This window comes from Pithys albifrons, chromosome 18 (genome assembly GCF_047495875.1).
Source record: "Pithys albifrons albifrons isolate INPA30051 chromosome 18, PitAlb_v1, whole genome shotgun sequence".
NCBI lineage: Eukaryota > Metazoa > Chordata > Aves > Passeriformes > Thamnophilidae > Pithys > Pithys albifrons.
Genome location: NC_092475.1, coordinates 2,478,804 through 2,497,643, shown reverse-complemented (window position 1 = coordinate 2,497,643; position 18,840 = coordinate 2,478,804). Strand labels below are relative to the sequence as shown.

The window sequence follows — 18,840 nt, the reverse complement described above, 5'->3', positions numbered from 1 at the left end:
GGACTGGGTTGGGGGTTTTTTTTGAGGTGGGAGGGGAGGTCGATTGTTGTTGGTTGGTTTTTGGGTTTTTTTTTTACTTTTAATTTTAAATGCTCTTCTGGTTGGCTTTTATTGGGGGACTCAAGGGGTGGGAGAGGGGTTTGACAAGCGTCTCTGTACATATAAAAACTCGTCAGGTTTACATCACTCGGTGTGTTTTAGGTGGCCCAAGGGGCGAGGGGCAGCACTGCAGTCTGTCTGTATTCCTGATGGATCTGGATGGAGCAGAGGGCAGGGCTCTAAGGGGTCAGAAAGGACCATGGGAATGTCCTTGGTGGATGGGCAGGGGGTACCCTACAGTTGCCTACCCCACCAGTGTCTGTCACATCAGCGCTGCTCCAGCCCCAGGATGCCACGTGCTGTCACCCCAAACCCAGAGCATCCTGCATCCTTAGTTCAGAGACCTCAGAAATGGGGCAAACACCTGTGCAGGTGTGGTTTGTCCTCCTGCAGAACCCATAGGCATCAGGACCCCTGAACTGGTTGGCCCACACCTGCCCTGCCAGCAGGGAGAAGCCCAGGGATCTGCCCTGGTCCCTTGGGAGCAGCTTGGCACAGAGCAGTGACCTGGGCTCCACCCAGGATGGGAAATGTCACAGGGAACATACAGAAAATATACACATGTTTTTTACAGTACAAGGAATGGTTTACTGGAGCCCCAGCACCCAGGATTAAAACATGTCTATCCCTGCCTTCCACAATGAAATGAAGCCAACATGGAGGGTTTGATGCTGGTCTTTGCTTTTCCTGACCCACCACAGCAGTTTCCTATTTATCCACCCATTCCCCTCCTTTTCTCTTTGGCCCTTCCAAAGAAAAAAAGAGTACTGGTTCTTTTTATTGAAGATATTTTTTAAACAAACACATTCTTTTTGCTTTTTTTTTTGTGGAGTGGTTGTTTTGTTGGGGTTCTTTTTGGTTTCCTTCCTTCCTCATGGCATGACTGTGTGGAAATTCATGTCAGTAAATTTAGTTTTCTTTGCCAAGCTGGAAATACAGTTCAAGAAAATGTATTTTTGAGAGAGACCAGCAACGGTTTGTTAGGAATGTTGGTATGTATTGTTATTACTGGCAGGTTTTCCCCCACCAGTGCCCAGTCTGCACCCCTACAGCATCTCCACCCTGCACAGGGGCCGCTTTCTGGGTGCCTGGTTTGTTCTCTGAGTAAGGGAAATACTCCCAAAATGTGGCCCCAGCTTAAGGGTTGAAGGCTGAACATCCCTGAAGCTGTTCCAGAGCATGGCAGGGGGATCAGAGTCCCTCCCCACACTATGGAGGTCTTGGCTCAGGTAAGACCCTGCTGCCACCACCTAATCTAGTTTTTCTCTTGCACTTCTAAACACCTTATAAGCAAATCTTTACTTATGAAACACCTCTTTACCCAGTAGCCTTCCCCTCCCTGGCTCTCCTCCATGTTATCACACAAAATGTCACTGTAAAATGACATGGTATTTTTCCCTCACTCCTGCTTGGGACTCTCCATACCTAATTCACGACTGTCAACAAGCTGTACCCAAACTCAACTCTGCTCCTTACAGGAACATGAGAAGAAAGACAACAGCCACTGTAAAGAGCTGGCTCCCACTGCCAGCACATGAGCCAGTGCCGTGGCCAGCGTGGGCTCCAGATCCTGAAGCTTTTTTTCGGCATCACTGCGAGGACACTGCTCCCTCCCAAGCCTGGCTTGAATAATCCCATTCACCACAAGACTCGTGAGGCTTAAAGGAGTTGTCAGTGTCTTTGAAACTTTTTCCTTCTTGGGAGACTTGGCTGCACCATCTTAAGTGAAAGCCCTGAGCGAAGGATGCTGGTGGGATCCCTGTCTCCGGAGCAGCACAGCCCTCAAAGGGGCTGTGAGCACGTTTTCCGCTGCTTTCATGTGGCTGCTTACTCCTTTCCAAACATCTCCGAGGTCTCTGCTCAATGTCTGCTGTCTGGCATGCTGGGAAGTCAGTGGAAATAAACTTGTTTTTCATTCTGGAAGAGGGATGCAATGCCATTAGATGTGACTGCAAATGCTCCTGCCCTGCTGGTCAGCACAAGAGCTGCGGTGCTCAGATCCAATCCTCTGGAAAATTTCCTGTATTTGCAGTATTTTCACTCTTCCTGAGTGTCTCCAGCAAGCCTCTGAAAATCCAGGATACCTTTCAGTCATCAAGCAAAGAGCAGAGCACAAACAAGCAGGAAAGTGCCTGGGACTCCCTTTGAACACTCCCACTGGCTCATGGATCCCCTCCACTTTCTTTATTGATGGCTTCTCCATCAAGATTACCTGTTCCCAGGATCCCAGCATGATGGCAATGGGGAGCAGGCAGCCTTGGGGAGCAGCCTTCTGGGAGGCAGCAAGAACAGTTAGAGGCTGCCAGACACTCTCTGTCACTGCCCTGGCTTTCCTTGCTCCTAGCCTAGGGCTGAGGGAGCTCTTGGCTACAAGAATCTCCTTCCACAGAGGGTTGGTGTCCCAGGAAATGCTTTGTCCCTGTCCTGCTTCCCCAAATCAAGTTTATAGTAGGTTATTTTGTGGTTGGTGTCATCCTGCTTTCAGTCTGTTATAACCTGGGCATCACATTCTCATCTTTGCCACAGCCAATGCTGTTGGCCTTTTAAAGGCTCAAGATGCCAAGGAATCACTGCAAAATCAAGTGAATGCTGCCAAGATGGAAAGCAACATCTGATCTGTGTCCCATCTGTCAACAGTACTGCCCACCCACCCACTCACCCACCCCAAGGCTTGGCCCAGTGGTTTAGTTTCCATAAGCTGACAGGAACAAGCCTTCATGCACTGAGGATGGCTGTATCTACAAATCACATCGCCCTTTCTGGTGCTCCAGTCAGTCCTCATTCACCTGGACATGGACCATCTGTCAAACTCCCATGCAGTTCCACACCACAAAAGCAAAGTGCTGCACACACAGTTGAAATAAAAGTCAGAAACTGACAAAAATGTTTAATATTAGTTTTGAAGAGAAAGTGACCGTACTCGCTTAGATGAGAAAATAACGACTGGGTGTGTTTAGTGAGCTCTCCTGCCAAGCTGTCAGCCCAGGGCTGTGGCTCTCTGTGAGGCCCCAGGCCTCCCTCCTGCTGCTCTCTCAGCGTGTGACAATGCAATCTCACTGGGACACAAAACACAATTGCCGTGGGAGCTGGCGAGTGGAGGCTGCGCTCGGGTCTGCGTTTGGCTGCCGCTCTCGGGCCATGGCACATGTCAGCAGAACTGCAAGAGAAGGGAGTTTAAACCCCAATTAGAAACCTCACTGCCAACGGGAGCTGAGGGTAGTGCTGCCTACAAGAATGTAAGGATCCAGGTGATGGGCTTGTTTCAGAAGCTGACAAGGGCTTGGGGGTTCTCAGAAGCAGGGACCAAAGGAAGCTTCTGTTTGAATCTCAGCTGTGGCTCTTTGGTGTGTTGTAGTGGCATCATTTCTGCTCACCACTGACCAGGAGATTCCTGCTCACCCCCAAGCTCTGTGCACAGTGTGAAAAAGCAGTTTTGATATCCTGAATGTCATCACCACCATCTCTGAGAGGGAAGATGGAAAGCCTTGTGAAGCTCATCATGGAAGAAGGGATGTGATGGGAACAGGGAATGTGGAAGTGAGACTTGACTCCAGCTGGTCTGCAGAGATGGGATGAACCCAGGAGCTCTTGCCTCTCTGCTGGGAGGGACAATCACTTGCTAGAGCCAGTGAAAGTTTGGCAAACACCTGAGTAGCAGCCAAGTGCCTGCAGCATGGTGGGTGCAGCCCCCCCAACACTCCTCAGTGCCAGTAATAGCCTTGGTGTGCTACCTTCCAGCGATTCCCACACTCGTTGCACACGACGAAGGTGGTCATGGGCTCATCGGAGCTGCGGGTCTGCACCTGGGGAGGACAGGAGCAAAGTGAGAGCCAAGCATCACACATGGCCCCTGGAGGGCACAGGGAGCATCCCATCCCTCTGGCCCCCAGAGATTCAGGTTGGGGTCACAAAATCAATGAGACCTTGGGAGGGCAAAAGGAGCTTTACTGTAGAGCAAGTCTGGTTGTCATGTTATACACAGATACACCTGTACATAGATCATGATCCCTCTCCAGCCTGACACTACCTGAGTGATGTATTTTGGTGAGGCAGCAAGATTGCCCTCCTCAGCACCCTCTCTGCTGCCCATTCCTTGTGGGTGGATCCAGAGATGGACGTACCCACAGCCACTTCCTCCCCAGACTGTCCCCTGGGGAGGGACATGGCCAGCAGTGAGGTGACAAAACCCTCAGCATCAAGCACATGTTCCACAGTTGCACATAAAAAAGCACTCAAGCCATTCCCATTTACAGACCAGTCCTACATCCTGGCCTCACAGGAACAAACTCTGGGTTACCAGGTTTCTTCAGATTTCCAGTTTGGTTTGTATTTGAGCCATTAAGGAACTCCAATATTTAACCCAGATGTGATTGCTGGCTCTGACTGGCTCTTGCCAGAAACACATACTTTACTAAAAACCAGATTTTTATGGCATTTGAATTCAGGGCAGATCTACACTGAAAACACTGGCGCTCCTGCACAAGTCAAGCAGCAGAACTATGCCAAGGGGTAATTATGGTGATCTATGTGTGTAATTACCCAATATGCAAGAGCCACAGTATTTGCTTGATGCAAATTAAGCACTTTTGCAAGCAGGCTGAATAGCTAAATTCTGTAATTTTCTCCCAGTATTACTGCCTGCTCATAAACACCAGTTCTTCTACTTGGGATTTACAGTATCTCATCACCCACTAGTGATTTCACTGGAAAACTAGTAAAAATACAGAAAAGCTCCTGCTATTTCTATTTAGAAGACACAGCTGGCCATAGAGAAAAAAATCCTCTTTCTGCTCACATCACTGTTTCATGTATTCCTTTTTGTTTCACCTGTCTCATGCAGCTGCAGGTTATTCTTAATGTGCACTTTTAGTATCATCAACATGTCTGCCTTGGCTTTTGCAGTCTCTCCTCTATGCTATCCACTCCTTTCTTGTCTGAATCCCAGCATTCCCAGCACCTGCTTTCCATGTAGAGCACTGCTGTACTTTTGAAAGCTTCCTTAGTGCTGCACAACTCCTGCTCTGGTAGAAATGAGCCAAAAAGAGCTACACAAGCTCCAAGGACATTGGACAATGTGTGAAAGTACATTTAGAAAGCCTCGAGTGTACAAAAAGGTGGCAACATTTGTGCCTGCAGGGCCTGTCACACAGTAGTGTGAGCTCATGACCATGATGGATCATGTCCTGTGCAGAGGTCAGTGGTAGGAGGCTGTAGAAGCAGGAAGACCAACCTGGGTGTAGGTGCAATTCTTCTTCTTGCATTTCCCACAGGTGAAGAGGTCAGTCTGTGTCCCTCCTGTCTTGGCCATCTGATGTTCCCGGATTGCTTCTTTTGTCATGGCTTTCCTGATCTCTTTCAGCTCATTACTGGCCATTTCCTTTAAAAAAATACAAAAAATAGCAATAAAAAAATCACTTCTGTCCAGTTTTACTACCACACCCACTACAGTGGAAACAGCCAACAGGACAGGGTGGCCTGACAGAAGGGCATTAAGACACAAAGCCTTCATTCCTGGTTTCTGGTTCACACCTAGGCCCCAGTGATGGTCTGAAAGCTCAACAGACTACTCTTCACACTGCAAACCCCTCTGCTAGCTTGGTCCACACACAGCAATTACTGAGAAACCTGCAACCCTGCCTGCAGCCCAGCCCTTTGCCTCAAGCTAAACCTCAGGACACATCCCCTGTAAGAAGCAAATGCTGCTCCTCAGGCTTCCTCACCTCTGAGGTCATCACCGCGATCTGCTCGGGGGTGATGGCTCCACACAGCACGTTCTTTTTCAGCTCAGGGTTTTTGGAGTCCTTCAGGTTCGAGATGCGGCTCCTCACACGGTTTTTGTATTTCATGTCAGTGTTCTTGACATCCTGGTATATGCGTGCAGGGCAGTCAAGGAGTCTGCCATCAACCCAGAGGCCTCAAGCACTTCCCAGCCACTCATGAAGAGCAGGGAGTGTTACCCACTGGCAGGACATGGATAAGGGGACCCAACAGCAGATCTGCTTTAGGAGGTCAGTGCTGGATTTGAGAGCTGGTTTATACAATCCCAGTGTCCAGGGGCTTCCAGTCTGGGCTTTTTCATAGTGCTGGAAATACTGTTATGCTCAGATTCTTAAACCTGCTTTTCCAGCAAGGCAGCCACAAATCCCTTCCCTGTGAGAGCCCAGCTGCACCTCCTACCTTACAGCTCCCAAACCAGGCAAACTCCTGGCTTATCTCACATCGACATGGAACCTGATCCTCACTGCTCCATCTTTTCCACTGCTTTGTCTAGATCAGCACACTCTCCTTAACAGTACATGGAGCACAGGGAAGTTGCAGGTATTTGGACATGGAGTGAAAAGCAGAACAGCACACTGATGGGAAGGACAACCTAGGGATTACCTGAGCTCCCAACACCACACTCGTGGTTCCTTAGTGACCCAGGACTCAGCCAAGCAGAGCTGGAACCAGACCCAGCAGCCTGACAAGTTGCAGCAAAGCATTTACACAGACTCTTTTTCCTTTGAGAACACGGATTTCATCCCTGGAGGCACACAGGCCCTCGAGGAAGGGCTGTACAGTAAGGATATACTCTTCAATCTGGGCCGCTATGTGCTCACAGTCAGCACCAATGGCAATGTAGTCGTCTGTAACACAAGAGAAACAGGAGGTCAGTGACTTCCAGCCAGGCCAGGGCTCCCCAGGCTCAGCATGTCTGACATACAGATCTGGACAGTTTGATATTTTGATTTACATGCTCTTTCCATCAAATATCATCTTGGCCTTTGCTCTGGCTACTCTCTAACCCTTTGGAAAAGGGTAGTGATGAAAGCATTAATCCAGCCAGTCTGTGCCCTGTGCCTCTCTAGGACATGGACTGTACAAGACAAAGCTAACAACAACCTTGGCCCCAGAACTTAAGTTTTCCAATATATTCTTGGTATAATTGAAATCAAACATATATAGGTGGGAATTGAGTGCCATCAGATATTGGTGTCAGTGAGAAGTTGCTTAGACCAACATTCTGGCAGGGTCGAGAAATGTGCAGCACTGGGATCAAGCCCTTCCTTTCTCATCTCACCTCAGGATTGTCTGCTCCTTCCCTCTTCTTCCACACAGCAGTTAAACAGCACCATACAGAGTGCACAGTTGCTCTGAGTTTGGACACTGGGTACCATAACCAATGCCATAAACCAGGGAAGGTGGAGCAGAGCTGAGGTTAGGGAAAAGCTCAAGAGGATTCTTTCCCAGATTTCATATTGAAGGGTATTTCCCAGGAGCTACACAAAGCATTTGATACAGCATATAAACACAAGTACAGGAAGGATAGAAATAAAGACTTCATGAGCTTCTCCATCTGTCTGAAAATGCTGCAACAGCAGCCAGTTCATCAAAGGGGTGAGCAGTGGCTAGACTGAGCTGCCAGCAATAATCCTTTGACATGGCTGCTCCAGAACAGCACATCTAAGCTGAGCTGGCACTGACTTAGATGCAGAAGTGTCTGTTAGGATGCTCCAGGAGCTGTGAAGCACTTCAGAGAATGCAGGGCACCCCCCAGCACTTACCATCAGCCTGGAGAGCTGCTGTCAGCATCTCTCTGCATTTGTTGCGGACAGCATCGCAGGTGATGGGTGCCGGAGGGAAGGTGGTGATTTTGGGGGTGGTCGGAGTCTTCGGAGGCTCCTGCCTCTTGTTGGAGCTAAAAGAGAAACTTCACCTGTCAGAATGTCTCAGTTCGGATCACTGAGAGCAGAGAAGGGAGCAGCAGGTATGTGGCCAAGCATCCTGTTAATCATAACACAGAACCAGTCAGAGGAACACAGTGCAAAAGGCACTTGCCCCAAATCAGCACAGAGCACCACACAGCAGCCAACACCAGCAGCACAGGCACGAGCTCTCCTGTGGACACTGCTGGCTGCCAGCAGAGGTTTAATCCCTGCCAACCATCTGGTGTTATTCAACATGTATCAGCTGCTGCAACACTGGCCATCAAGAGAAAATATTAGTGTTGGACACCACCAGTAACTTGAATGCACTCAGGACCATCAGTGCTCTCTCAGTCTGGCAGTGCAGTGCAGATCCAGGTACTTTGTTCCTCTCTGACTTTGCAGGACACAAGGTCCATAACTGCTTTCAGCAGAAATGAAGCAGAAAGCACCACTACACCTCATTCTTTACCACCAAGATTTCGGCAGCAGGAAAGAGAACAGCTAGACAAAAAAACATTCCAGATCTCTGCAGCCAATAAGGAGTGCAGCATGCTGCCTTCTGGGGCAGAAATCAGAGAAGCCAATACCAGCCACTCCAGAAGAAGGAGCTGCTGTGCTAAGGAGAAGAAATTTTAAAAAAAGAAAATGCCTCCTTCAGCTTTAATATTTAAAAGACACCAATAAAGCATAACACATAAAAGGATCTTCCTTTTTCCTGTAATCTGAGCCACAGTCTAATTACTCATCTCACAGAAGAGCACCCCTACACAGCCACACATGGCTCACACAGGTGCTGGGCTAGCACAGGACTAAGAAATATTGCTTTGCTCTCAAAAATAACTTAATTTCCACCTGCAAGAAATCATGGGCACAGGCAAGGGAATGCAAACACCTGCCTGCTGGGGCTGACTCAGTCAGGTTACCTGCCAGAGGAGCTGGAGGAAGACCTGCCTGCACAATCTGCACATGGTGTGGGCAGGCTGAGTCACCACTGCGGGGTGTACAGGCAGAGAAGGAGCTCCACTGAGCAGCTCAGCTGGGTGTGCACCCATAAAGCCCAAATCTGCATGTGGATTTAGCCAGCCCTGCAAATACTGCTGGTTAAAGATCTGGGCTATTATGATTCACAGATGATTTTCTAGAGGTTTGTTCTCCCCCTTAAATCTAAGCAGCAGAATAGTGATTTTTCTTCAGCAGAGACTGCCCTGGCTTTGGTGACTGGGCTGTAAAATGCACTGTATTTATGGCCAATGCCTGGTAACATTAATGCAAAGAAACCTTTATATTTCACCCATACCATGCTGGCAATATCTCCTTGAAGATCCAAGTGGCTTGACAACTTTTGTTAAGCTGGGTCACTACTGCCAGTTCTTTGCCATCAAAAATAAATCTGTTATGAACAAGCACTTCCACTATGCTGTCCTGGAAGGGATTAGTCAGCCCACAGAAAAACAGCACTAAGCTGAAAACCTTCCGATTTTGCTGCTGCACAAACTGAGCCAGACAACTCCAGACACTTATCCTGGGAAGTTCTGCAGCTAAGGTCATATCCAGTCTGGCTAAAATCCCATAGATCATCACTGGGGCTACTGGATTTCCACAGTTCAGAACATGGCCAGGCCCCTTCCAGAACCATCCACCAGTGAACCTTCAGCAAACTGTTCAGGTCAAACCAAAGCAGAGGATTAATTTCTTGCTCAGATGAAGGAGATGCACTCTACAAGGGAGATTATACTGTGATCTTACTGTGTTTGTCTTTCACCAGTAGCTGAATAAAACCATTTTTACCTGCTAGTTTTACTGGTCAGCACTGCAGGAGCCTATTAAAGAACAGATTTGTGTCCAAACAGCTCAAAACATTCAATAGTATTTACGCTGCCACGTGTTAGAAAAAGAAGAAGCAACTTAGCCTGTAAATAATCCATTAGGTGATGATTTTCTCCCAAATTGCCATGAGGTACTTTTGTGCTTAAGAAGCTACACACAGATCAGAGGCAGCACTCACAGTGGTGCATACACTGAGCATACACAACTCAGGAATAAGCAATCTGAAAATCACAGCTGCTCATGTTGCATAAAACAGTTTGGAAAAATGAGAGCTCCCAAAGGACAAAGGCAAAAGGCCTAGAAAATACACCTACAGTAAAAGGAAGGACTGAAGGAACTCAGGTGGTTTGTGGCAGGGAAAACTTAAAGGAGACAAGTCCTGAAATTCCTTACAAATGAAGATGGTAGGAAAAATGCCCTCCACACCTGCTAAAGACAAAAGCACTTAAAAATGATCTTAGCAAGACAAGTTTTGATTGAGAAGGAGTTTCAGACTGTAAAGGTGTGTAATGAATTGGAAATACTGCCAAAGGCAGCTGTGGAAATGCCTTACCCTGAGGCTTTTTAGGGTTGTCAAAGAAGAGCTTAGAAAAAAGCCTCTCAGGGACAGCTTGGACAGAGGTGGTGCTGGAGAAGCACCAGGAGAACTACCCTGAGAGCTCTTCCAGATTTAAATTTTGTCTCATTTTGCAAGCAACAGACTAAGGTCTCCCAGAGCAAAACCCTGTGTGTGAACTCAATGAACTCAGTGTGAACTCAGAACACTGACCTTCACCACATTCAGTCCTTTAAGCCAGGTCTCCAAACTAAAACTTGCAGAGGTTAATACTTGATTTTCAGGAAGGTTCTATCTGCAAATGCTACCGACTTCAGTATTTAGATGTTTATTCCCTGGAGGTAGATAAAAGCTAGTCAAGATGCATGGTAATTCCCCTGCAGTTAGTTGGTGAGGACAGACACATCTGCCTACACACAGACCTGTCATACATGCCAGGATGAGAGCTGAGCCCTCTCAAATCAGACAAAACAGCCTCCTCAGCCATTCCAAAGACATAAACTTATTTATTAAGGTTTAGAGGTTAGTTTATAAATAGAATAGTTGGGAAATAGAGCTCAAAGACACCTAAAAGACTTATTTCAGGAAATCCTTGTGGTTCACACTGTTCCTGTTAAACAGGAGAAAGAGCTTGTAAATCTATCCAGGCAACAAAAGTTTATACATAAAAAAAGGCTATGCTGGAACAAAATGGTGGCAAAGCAGCAGCCAAGGACTGTGAGCAGAACTCAGGGCTGCACTGGAATAAAATTCCACAGAAAAGCTAAATTCAGGCCACAGACACAGAACAACCTAATAAAGGCATTTTAGAGAATCCTGGGAAAGAAAAAGCTCCTGCTGCCAGAGACAGAAACACTAGACACAGCCCATTAAAATGGGCTACTCTAAGGGTCTGAAATTCTACAGCACAACAGAATGTGCTTTGGATTAAAGTAAAGCAGCATCTAAATTCACAGGTGCCAGCTCCACACTGGCTGGCTCAGAGCCTTCAGGTCTTGTCGTGATACCTGCAGTCACCACACAGGGATTTCTACATCTGTGTTCCAGAAAGCAAGATGAGTTTCAGGCCAAGAGCTCTCCCTGACAGAGGAAAGCCTGGCCAAAATCTATCAGACTAAGTGGCTGAAATATCTGAATACAAGCTGATCTCTTTGGTGTCTTGACTGCAGCCTCATCTGAACCAGCTATCACACACTGAGCAACCAGTCAGACTCCTCTGCTTCAAAGAACAATGACTCCTCACTGCAAATAAATTATTATTTTTTTAAAGCAGACTAGTAGTTTATTTTGCAGGACTGGAGAATAAGCATTCCTGCCTCTGGAAACTGACCCTGGCTCAACAGACTGACACCAGGATTTGGCTGCTGCTCCTGCTCTGCTACACTAATCCATTGGCTTGTGTTCATCCTTCACAGCCAAGAGGGTGCTTTGCCATTCAGAAGATGTAGGCTGAATACATGTAAAAAGCATCAAGGATTAAAAACAAAACAAACCAAAACTGCAGTATCTGCAGCACACCAAGGCACAGGGGACCATCAGCATCACAAGCCAGAAAGCTCCACTCCACACACCTCATAATAAATGACAGAGAAAGGAGGCAGTGGGGTTTGGCCTCCATGTCTACAGCCAGGATCCTGCTCTGAGTGAAATCACACACAGATACACACAGATCTGCACAGCCCTCACTCCTGAGCTGCAATGCATCACTAATAAACTCCAGTCTGGCTGTGAAGTCTCCCCAGTGCTTTCTTTACAAATCCACTTTCCCATTTTATAGAAGTGAGATAACCAAAGACACCAGTCAATTAGAGTCAGGATGCTCAGCACCAGCAGCCCCCTCCACCAGCAGCCTCCTCCATCCATCAGCCCCCTCCACCAGCAGCCCCCTCCACCAGCAGCCCCCTCCATCCATCAGCCCCCTCCACCAGCAGCCCCCTCCATCCAGCCTCCTCCACCAGCAGCCTCCTCCACCATCAGCCTCCTCCACCAGCAGCCTCCTCCATCCACCAGCCCCCTCCACCATCAGCCCCCTCCATCCATCAGCCCCCTCCATCCATCAGCCCCCTCCACCAGCAGCTCTATGTTGAGCCACAAAGGCTCACCCAAAGTGCCAAGCTCTGAGAGACCTCAGCAAAAATGAAAAAAGTGACAAGGAAGTGACCAACATGTGCTGCAAACGGAACATCCTGCAAAGCAGCAGGGCTATAGCCTGAACATTCTACATCTTCTGTCCAACTTGGGAAATTGGCTAATTACTTCAGAGCCCAATCTATGAAGCACACACCCTCCTGGGATCTGAGGCTGAGAGAAGGCACTGGAATAAAGCTTGAAACCCCATTTTACCCTTCCCCTTTGATCCCTGTCTCCACTCAACAACTGCAATCACAGGCAGTGGAAACAGGATGCAGCATTCAAGGCATGGCAAGGAGCAAACCTGCAGCAGACCTGCCAGCTGGGGGACATCAGCCTACAGGGAAAAGGGGACTCCTCCTGGGAATTTTCAAGGATGAAGAAATTGCAGTTTTACTACCATAATGTATCGGTCAATCTCATCCATCACTCAAGACTGTAAAGGTAGAAAATAATCTTCATTCTAAGAGTTCAAAGTTAGAAATGAGCAAAAATATATAAAAATGCAACATAAAAATGAACAGAGGAATGTTTTACTTATAGAACAAACCACATATAATCAAGAGTAAAAAACTCGTAAGATGTGAATAAAATTTAAAAACTCACTAAAGCCATTGTATTTTGTAGATGTAAATTTCTGCATTACAGTTTATTAATAACATCACACAGACCAACCTGAAGAAGAAACACTTCCAGCATCTCTGATCAGGAATTTGACTACACAAAATCCCCAATTCGGACACTTAAAAATAAATATTAAAGCAAATCTTAATTCTGTAACAGTGTCATCTTTGGTTAAAGGGAAGCATTACCTCTGGTCTCTTGAGTTACCAGTCTCCTTGGAGGAAGATGTTGGCAAGGACAGGCTTTTCTTCTTCTCCTCACTTTTTTCCTCAGAAGCATCTACATTCAAAAGAAGAGAAATGGATTTAGAACTGGTCTTTATGTTACAGCCCTGTACACACTCATCAATGTCTTCACACTACCCAAGTTATTATTCTCCAAAAAGAATCAGGACAAAGAACGCCTTTATGGCCTTCCCTGCTTTCCAACAGACCCTTTTTTCTTGCCTCTAAGTAGAAACTAATTCAAACAAAATCTTTCCTCACCAAACTAGAGAGCAACCACCCCTCCCTGCTTGGGAGATAAGCCTGCTCACAAGACATGCCTCATCACAAGCGTTTCTTTCAGAGACTCACTGGCTGCTAAGCAGGAATTAGATCAAGTTCTCTCAAGCACCATTAAAAGCAGCATTTCCAGCCAACACCTCCTGAAGAGCCAGTACAGGTTGGTCCTTTTGGGAATACAGTTTGTCTTGATTCCCAAGTGCTGCTGAAATCCAAGAGCACAACCCTGAAGAGGACTGTCATGACACTGAACAACAAATCTGACCCAGAGCTAAACTGCCTGAGTGTAACATACACCCAACCCAATGTGGAGATGACAGTCCAGCCAGGACACAGGAAAACAGTCCTTGTAATGTCCATCCACCCCAGCAAGGAACAGAGAGCCCAAAACTGTGAAAACCTCTGCAGCTGGAAACAGTCCATGTGAATTTGTCTACAAGGTGTTAAACTAAGGTCCTTCTCCAACTCATCACCCAAAATGTATTCCAGCATTCCCTTTGCAAGCTGTTGCACGAGGCTGAGAGCACACACAGTGATGATGCCCCACAGAGCAAAGGTGGGGTGGGAGGGTTCAGAGAGCAGGTACTGTTTCTGCAAACAGTGCTGCTAATCATTATCTGCACACCTACACGTTAATAATCCTGAAGCTGTCAATGCTCTTCCAAGGATGGGCTGGCTAAACAGGAGCTAAATCCAGAAGGATGCAGGATACAACATAAAACTTGAAAGACATGAGGGTGGAATTTTAAAGGCTGATTTGCCAGAATGTTTCAGTCAGATCAGTAGGTAAATTCTTTGATGAAACCCAGCCTCCTGCTGGAGCCAGCTCCTTCACAAGCTGAATGTGACAGGAACATGCTGTTTTCCTTACCTAGAAGTTTCTTCCAAGATTTGATGAGGGATTTGGCAAGTGATATCACTTCTTCATCTGTGCTCTGCTTCCTCAGTGCATTTACTGACATCCCAATGCGGGTGGACTGCAAGTGAACACTCAAATGAATCACACCAGAACAGATTCGTTATTTGTTTATAACCGAAATCTGAAATAACCATGACCAAGTCAGAGTGATGACCAAGATATGAGTACCCAAGGACTTGCAGAATGATTCTATGATCCTTACAATTTAGGAGGGGTGAGATGACACTCTCCAGCTTCCTCGAATTGATCAGAAGAAACATCCAATCACCCACAAATCCCTTCCCCAGACAACCCTAAAGGGACATTCTATCTTAGAGTGGAGAATTCCAAGATGCATTTTAACCTCCAAATTGCAATTCTGTTCACATTTCCCCAATGTCTTGAATATCACCATTACAAAGATCTGAACTTTTTCCAGGACTGCCCTTTGCTTGCTACTTTAATCTAGTATTTCCTCTTTTTGCAGACTAAAACCAAGATTTGAGCAGTTACCCACATTTGTCTCATTACCTGTGGACAATTTTCAGGCAGAACATGGTGACCCAGAGCTATTTAATTGCCAGCCCAAAATCCCAGTTCAGCACCATTTTATTGGATTTAATGTTTATTTTGATGCTTTGCATGAGGCAAAAAAGTGTGAGGAAAACTATTAAATTTACTTAGACAACCTGTTGAACTCATCCAGATGCAGACTTCAGCTTTTTACCCTACCTGTGCGACTCACCTGCAGCAAATCCAAAGTCATAGGCATACTTTTCAGTTCTTTCAGTAAATCCATTGCACCTTCCTGGAGGGGAAAAGAGAAACAGAATGAGTGCCTCAGCTTCTTGTAAAGAAATGCAATTTGGGAACAGGCCAAGAAAGCTGAATTCAAAAGGGAAAAACACCAACAAGCATTCCCTGAAACATCAGCAAGCTTCCTGCTGGGATTGCTGTTCTGGACAGACAGTACAGCCTGAAAGCACCTGAATTATTGGAATGGGCAAAACAGAAGAGCACTGGAGTGCTACAGATCTTTGCTGCTGGGTGGTACAACTGCAGCATTAGTTTATTACCCTTACCTGGCAAGCTTAACATTTTTAACACCTGAGAAACACACTCTGAAGCACAACTGTCCCCCCAGCAAACCACCTGGCTGGCAGGAGCAGTCCTGCTCTCAAACTCACTATTTTTGAGGCCCTGATAAAGGATAATAACTTACAATACCAATTTAGCATAGTTGCAAGAACTTCAATCACCCACCTAAAGCTCAGAATTGCTGTCCAGAGACAGAGCTAAAAGGATCCTCTTTCTACAGCATGAATTTCCATGTAGTTGCTTCCCAGTTTTCATATTAATACCCCACTCTGCTCAGGACAAGAGCTGATAGCAGGAGCAAAGCCATCAAGCTGTGATGCTGAAGAGCTGATCACCTGCAATTGTTCTGTGACGTTTCCTTATGTTATCTCTGCATCCCGGAACCCAGAAAAAAATCTCGCTAGAAATCTGTAGATGCCTAAAACTGGTAGACACTCAGAGAATTAGAAGCCAGTAGTCTCCATCCAGTGGATCCCAGGTTGGCATAAAACTGGCTCTTTCCTCCCAACCCCCTGCTGTCGAACAAGGCTTCCAGTGTTCACATTTAGCAGCTCATTTACAACACAGACCACTCCAAGCAGTACAAAGTCTGCACAGCCCACGACTGTGGGGAAGCGAAGCCAAGCCGCCTGCACCAACAGCGCTGTGCTCAAATCCCGTCCTGCCTATCCAGAAGGGCCATTTCCGACTCATCCCAGGATGCAATCCAGCTGCAATCCAACCTACAGATGCCCAAAGCAGAGTTAAAGCTTTCAGCGTGCACACAAGCAACTCACACCAGCGTTACCGTACCCAGAAGGACCAACTTCCCCCTCGGGCAGTTTCACACCTTTCCGTTCCATTTACATCCAGCCCTGAATACACAGAGTGACCGGGTGATTCCTGTCTCCATTACCAGAAATGGCTTGGCACAACGGCAGCAAATGGAGATCCATGCAAAAACTAAAGCAACAAACAGGTACTCCAGGAACCGTCCTGCAGGAAGAGTTCTCTGATTAGCCGGCACAACAAACATGCGGAGATTCAGCACCATCTCAAGCGCAAACCAAGAGGAAACACTCCATACCCCTCATGTGAGAAGCTGTCTCTTTCCCAATGAACCTGGAAGCAAACTCTGCAAAGTTGCTCCTTTCCTAGTTCAACACTGGCGCTGAAAGCTGCCACCACCAAGGACAGCCATCACAGGCTGTGCTTTAAGCCCAAACACACTTCCCTGAGCTGTTACAGCTGCGACACAAATGCCAGCGCTCACCCGACCCGACCCACGGCTGGCAGGGCCAGTCCAGCATCCAGAAGATCATGGGACAGCAGTACTGAGCATCCCACCACATTCCTCTAATCCCGTCCCCTCCTCGCCCATCATCTCCCACTCACCATAGCCCCCAAATCCCTTCTCTCCTGCCCCGAAAATGAGATGCACAGCCTACCCCCGTCACAAAACCTTGCCAGCTTGCTGCCTTAGCACTTGCACGACGTTGCTTGTGCTCCCACGAGCACTGACATACCCCATTAAGCAGGAAACACTGGCTACTGTCCCCCCGGGCAGTCACAGCTCACCCTGTGAGCCCCCCCGGCTGCAGAGAGCGCTCCACGCTCCAGCGGCCACAGGAGTGAGCAGGGGCGGTGCTGGATGGGATGGGGATGCAGGAAACAAATCCATCAGCACTGCGGGCTTCCCTGCGGGCACACTGGAGCCCGCGCTGGGGTGGATCCCCCTGCCCAAGGGCTCCCAAAGGAACAGGAGAGGGGGGCTGAGGATGCTCCCCAAGAGGAGAACACTCTGCAGGGTGGGATCCACCGACTGCCTGTCATTGCGGGGGGACAGGGTGGATCCCACGCCTCCGCAACGGATGGCGAAGGCAGAGGGCGAGGCAGAGCGGGCCTGGGGGAGGGATGCCCACCTTGATGGGGGGGAGCCTCTGCTCCAGCACGACAGCGCCGGGGGCGGCACTGAGAGAGAGGCCCCCAAAGGAGGGCTAAGGAGGGGCCGGTCCCTCACACCGCGCACCGAGGGAGAGGCAGGGGGTCCCTACAGCACGGCAGCGAGGAGGGGGCCCCGCGGACAGCGCGGGCCGCGGCCGCCAGACAGAGCCCGGGGCGGGGGGCGGCTCCTCGCCCCAACCGGGCTGGCTGCGGGGGCCCCGCCGCCGCCACTCACCGCGTTCTTCTTGGCCACCATCTTGTCCAGGCGCCTGGCGATGCGCACGATCTCATCCTCCCCGCCCATCGCGCCGCTCCCCGCGGCCGGGGCCGGGGCCGGGGCCGGGGCCGGACGGGGGTCCGGGCGGGGGGAGTTGCGGCCGCAGCCCGGTGCCCACCTCGGCCCCCGGTGCCGCAGTCGGGGCGGGCTTGCGCGGGGCACGACGGGACTTGTAGTCCTCAGGGATCCCACCCCACCCTCCGCCTGCCGGAGCGCAGGCGAGCCGCTGGACTACAACTCCCAGCATGTTCCGCGCCCGCCCGGCACTGCCCCGCCCGGCCGCCGCGGGGCGCTGTGGGGGCTGCAGTTCGGGGCTGAGCCACCCCCGGGCAGCCCCCGCAGGAACGGCCCGTCCCGAACCGCGGGAACGGCCCGACCCGGGAACGGTGGGAACAGCCAGTCCCGAACTGCGGGAACGGCCCGACCCGGGAACGGTGGGAACAGCCAGTCCCGAACCGCGGGAACGGCCCGACCCGGGAACGGTGGGAACAGCCAGTCCCGAACTGCGGGAACGGCCCGACCCGGGAACGGTGGGAACAGCCAGTCCTGAACTGCGGGAACGATCCGAAGGGGACCCCGGGGATGCTCCGAAGGCTGGAGCATCTCTGCTAAGGAGACAGGCTGGGAGAGCTGGGAGTGTTCACCTGGAGAAGAGAAGGCTCCGGGAACACCTCTGAGAGCTCCTTCCAGTGCCTAAAGGGGCTCCAGGAGAGCTGGGGAGGGATTTTGGACAAGTCATGGAGTGACAGGACAAGGGGGAACGGCTTCACACTGACAGAGTACAGGGTTAGAGTGGGCTATTGGAAAGAAATTCTTCCCTGCGAGGGTGGGGAGGCCCTGGCACAGATTGCCCAGGGAAGCTGTGGCTTCCCCATCCCTGGAAGTGTCCAAGGCCAGGTTGGATGGGGCTTGGAGCAACCTGAGCTGGTGGAAGCTGTCCCTACCCATTGCGGGGAGGGTTGGAACGAGGTGATCTCGGAATCCTTTCCACCCCAAACCATTCTATGGTGCTGTCACTGTCACCCATGGCCGTGCTGACCCTGCTGCCTGGATAAAGCGGGGCACGGGGCTGCGCCCCCCGCACAACCCTGGGACTGGACACCACTCACCATCGGGGCTGGCAGGGTGCCGAGGGGCCGGATGGTTTGGGGGTGGCCGGGCTGGAAACCCCTATAGATGGCACTCGTACACTGTGCGAGGGCAGCGCATCCCCCGGG

The 18,840-nt window shown here is 49.4% G+C and overlaps 1 protein-coding gene across 4 annotated transcripts; it reads right to left on the bottom strand.

Moving 5' to 3' along the window:
- Positions 1-2,954: 2,954 nt before the first annotated feature.
- On the bottom strand, positions 2,955-17,798 carry TCEA2 (transcription elongation factor A2). 4 transcript variants are annotated; one of them, XM_071572899.1, is made up of 10 exons: positions 16,253-16,323; positions 15,071-15,133; positions 14,299-14,404; positions 13,113-13,203; positions 7,644-7,777; positions 6,669-6,725; positions 5,820-5,974; positions 5,330-5,476; positions 3,831-3,902; positions 2,955-3,256 (listed from the first exon to the last, which is right to left on the bottom strand). In XM_071572899.1, exons 1-10 carry the CDS (start codon positions 16,313-16,315, stop codon positions 3,248-3,250), a joined length of 897 nt encoding a protein of 298 aa, XP_071429000.1. In that variant the 5' UTR covers positions 16,316-16,323; the 3' UTR covers positions 2,955-3,247. The 4 variants fall into 4 exon arrangements, with proteins under 4 accessions (XP_071429000.1, XP_071428999.1, XP_071428998.1 ...); XM_071572898.1 differs by having other exon boundaries at positions 16,216-16,286; XM_071572897.1 differs by lacking the exon at positions 16,253-16,323.
- Between the last annotated feature and the right edge of the window lie 1,042 nt (positions 17,799-18,840).

Excerpts from the sequence above, each read along its gene's own strand:
- TCEA2 (XM_071572896.1), bottom strand. The coding sequence starts at position 17,650 with ATGGGCGGGGAGGATGAGATCGTGCGCATCGCCAGGCGCCTGGACAAG. Across the intron at positions 6,726-7,643 it reads AGCAGCTCTCCAGGCTGATG|ACGACTACATTGCCATTGGT; the intron begins GTAAGTGCTGGG and ends CTTGTGTTACAG. Across the intron at positions 5,975-6,668 it reads AGCGGCCCAGATTGAAGAGT|GCATATACCAGGATGTCAAG; the intron begins ATATCCTTACTG and ends ACTGCCCTGCAC.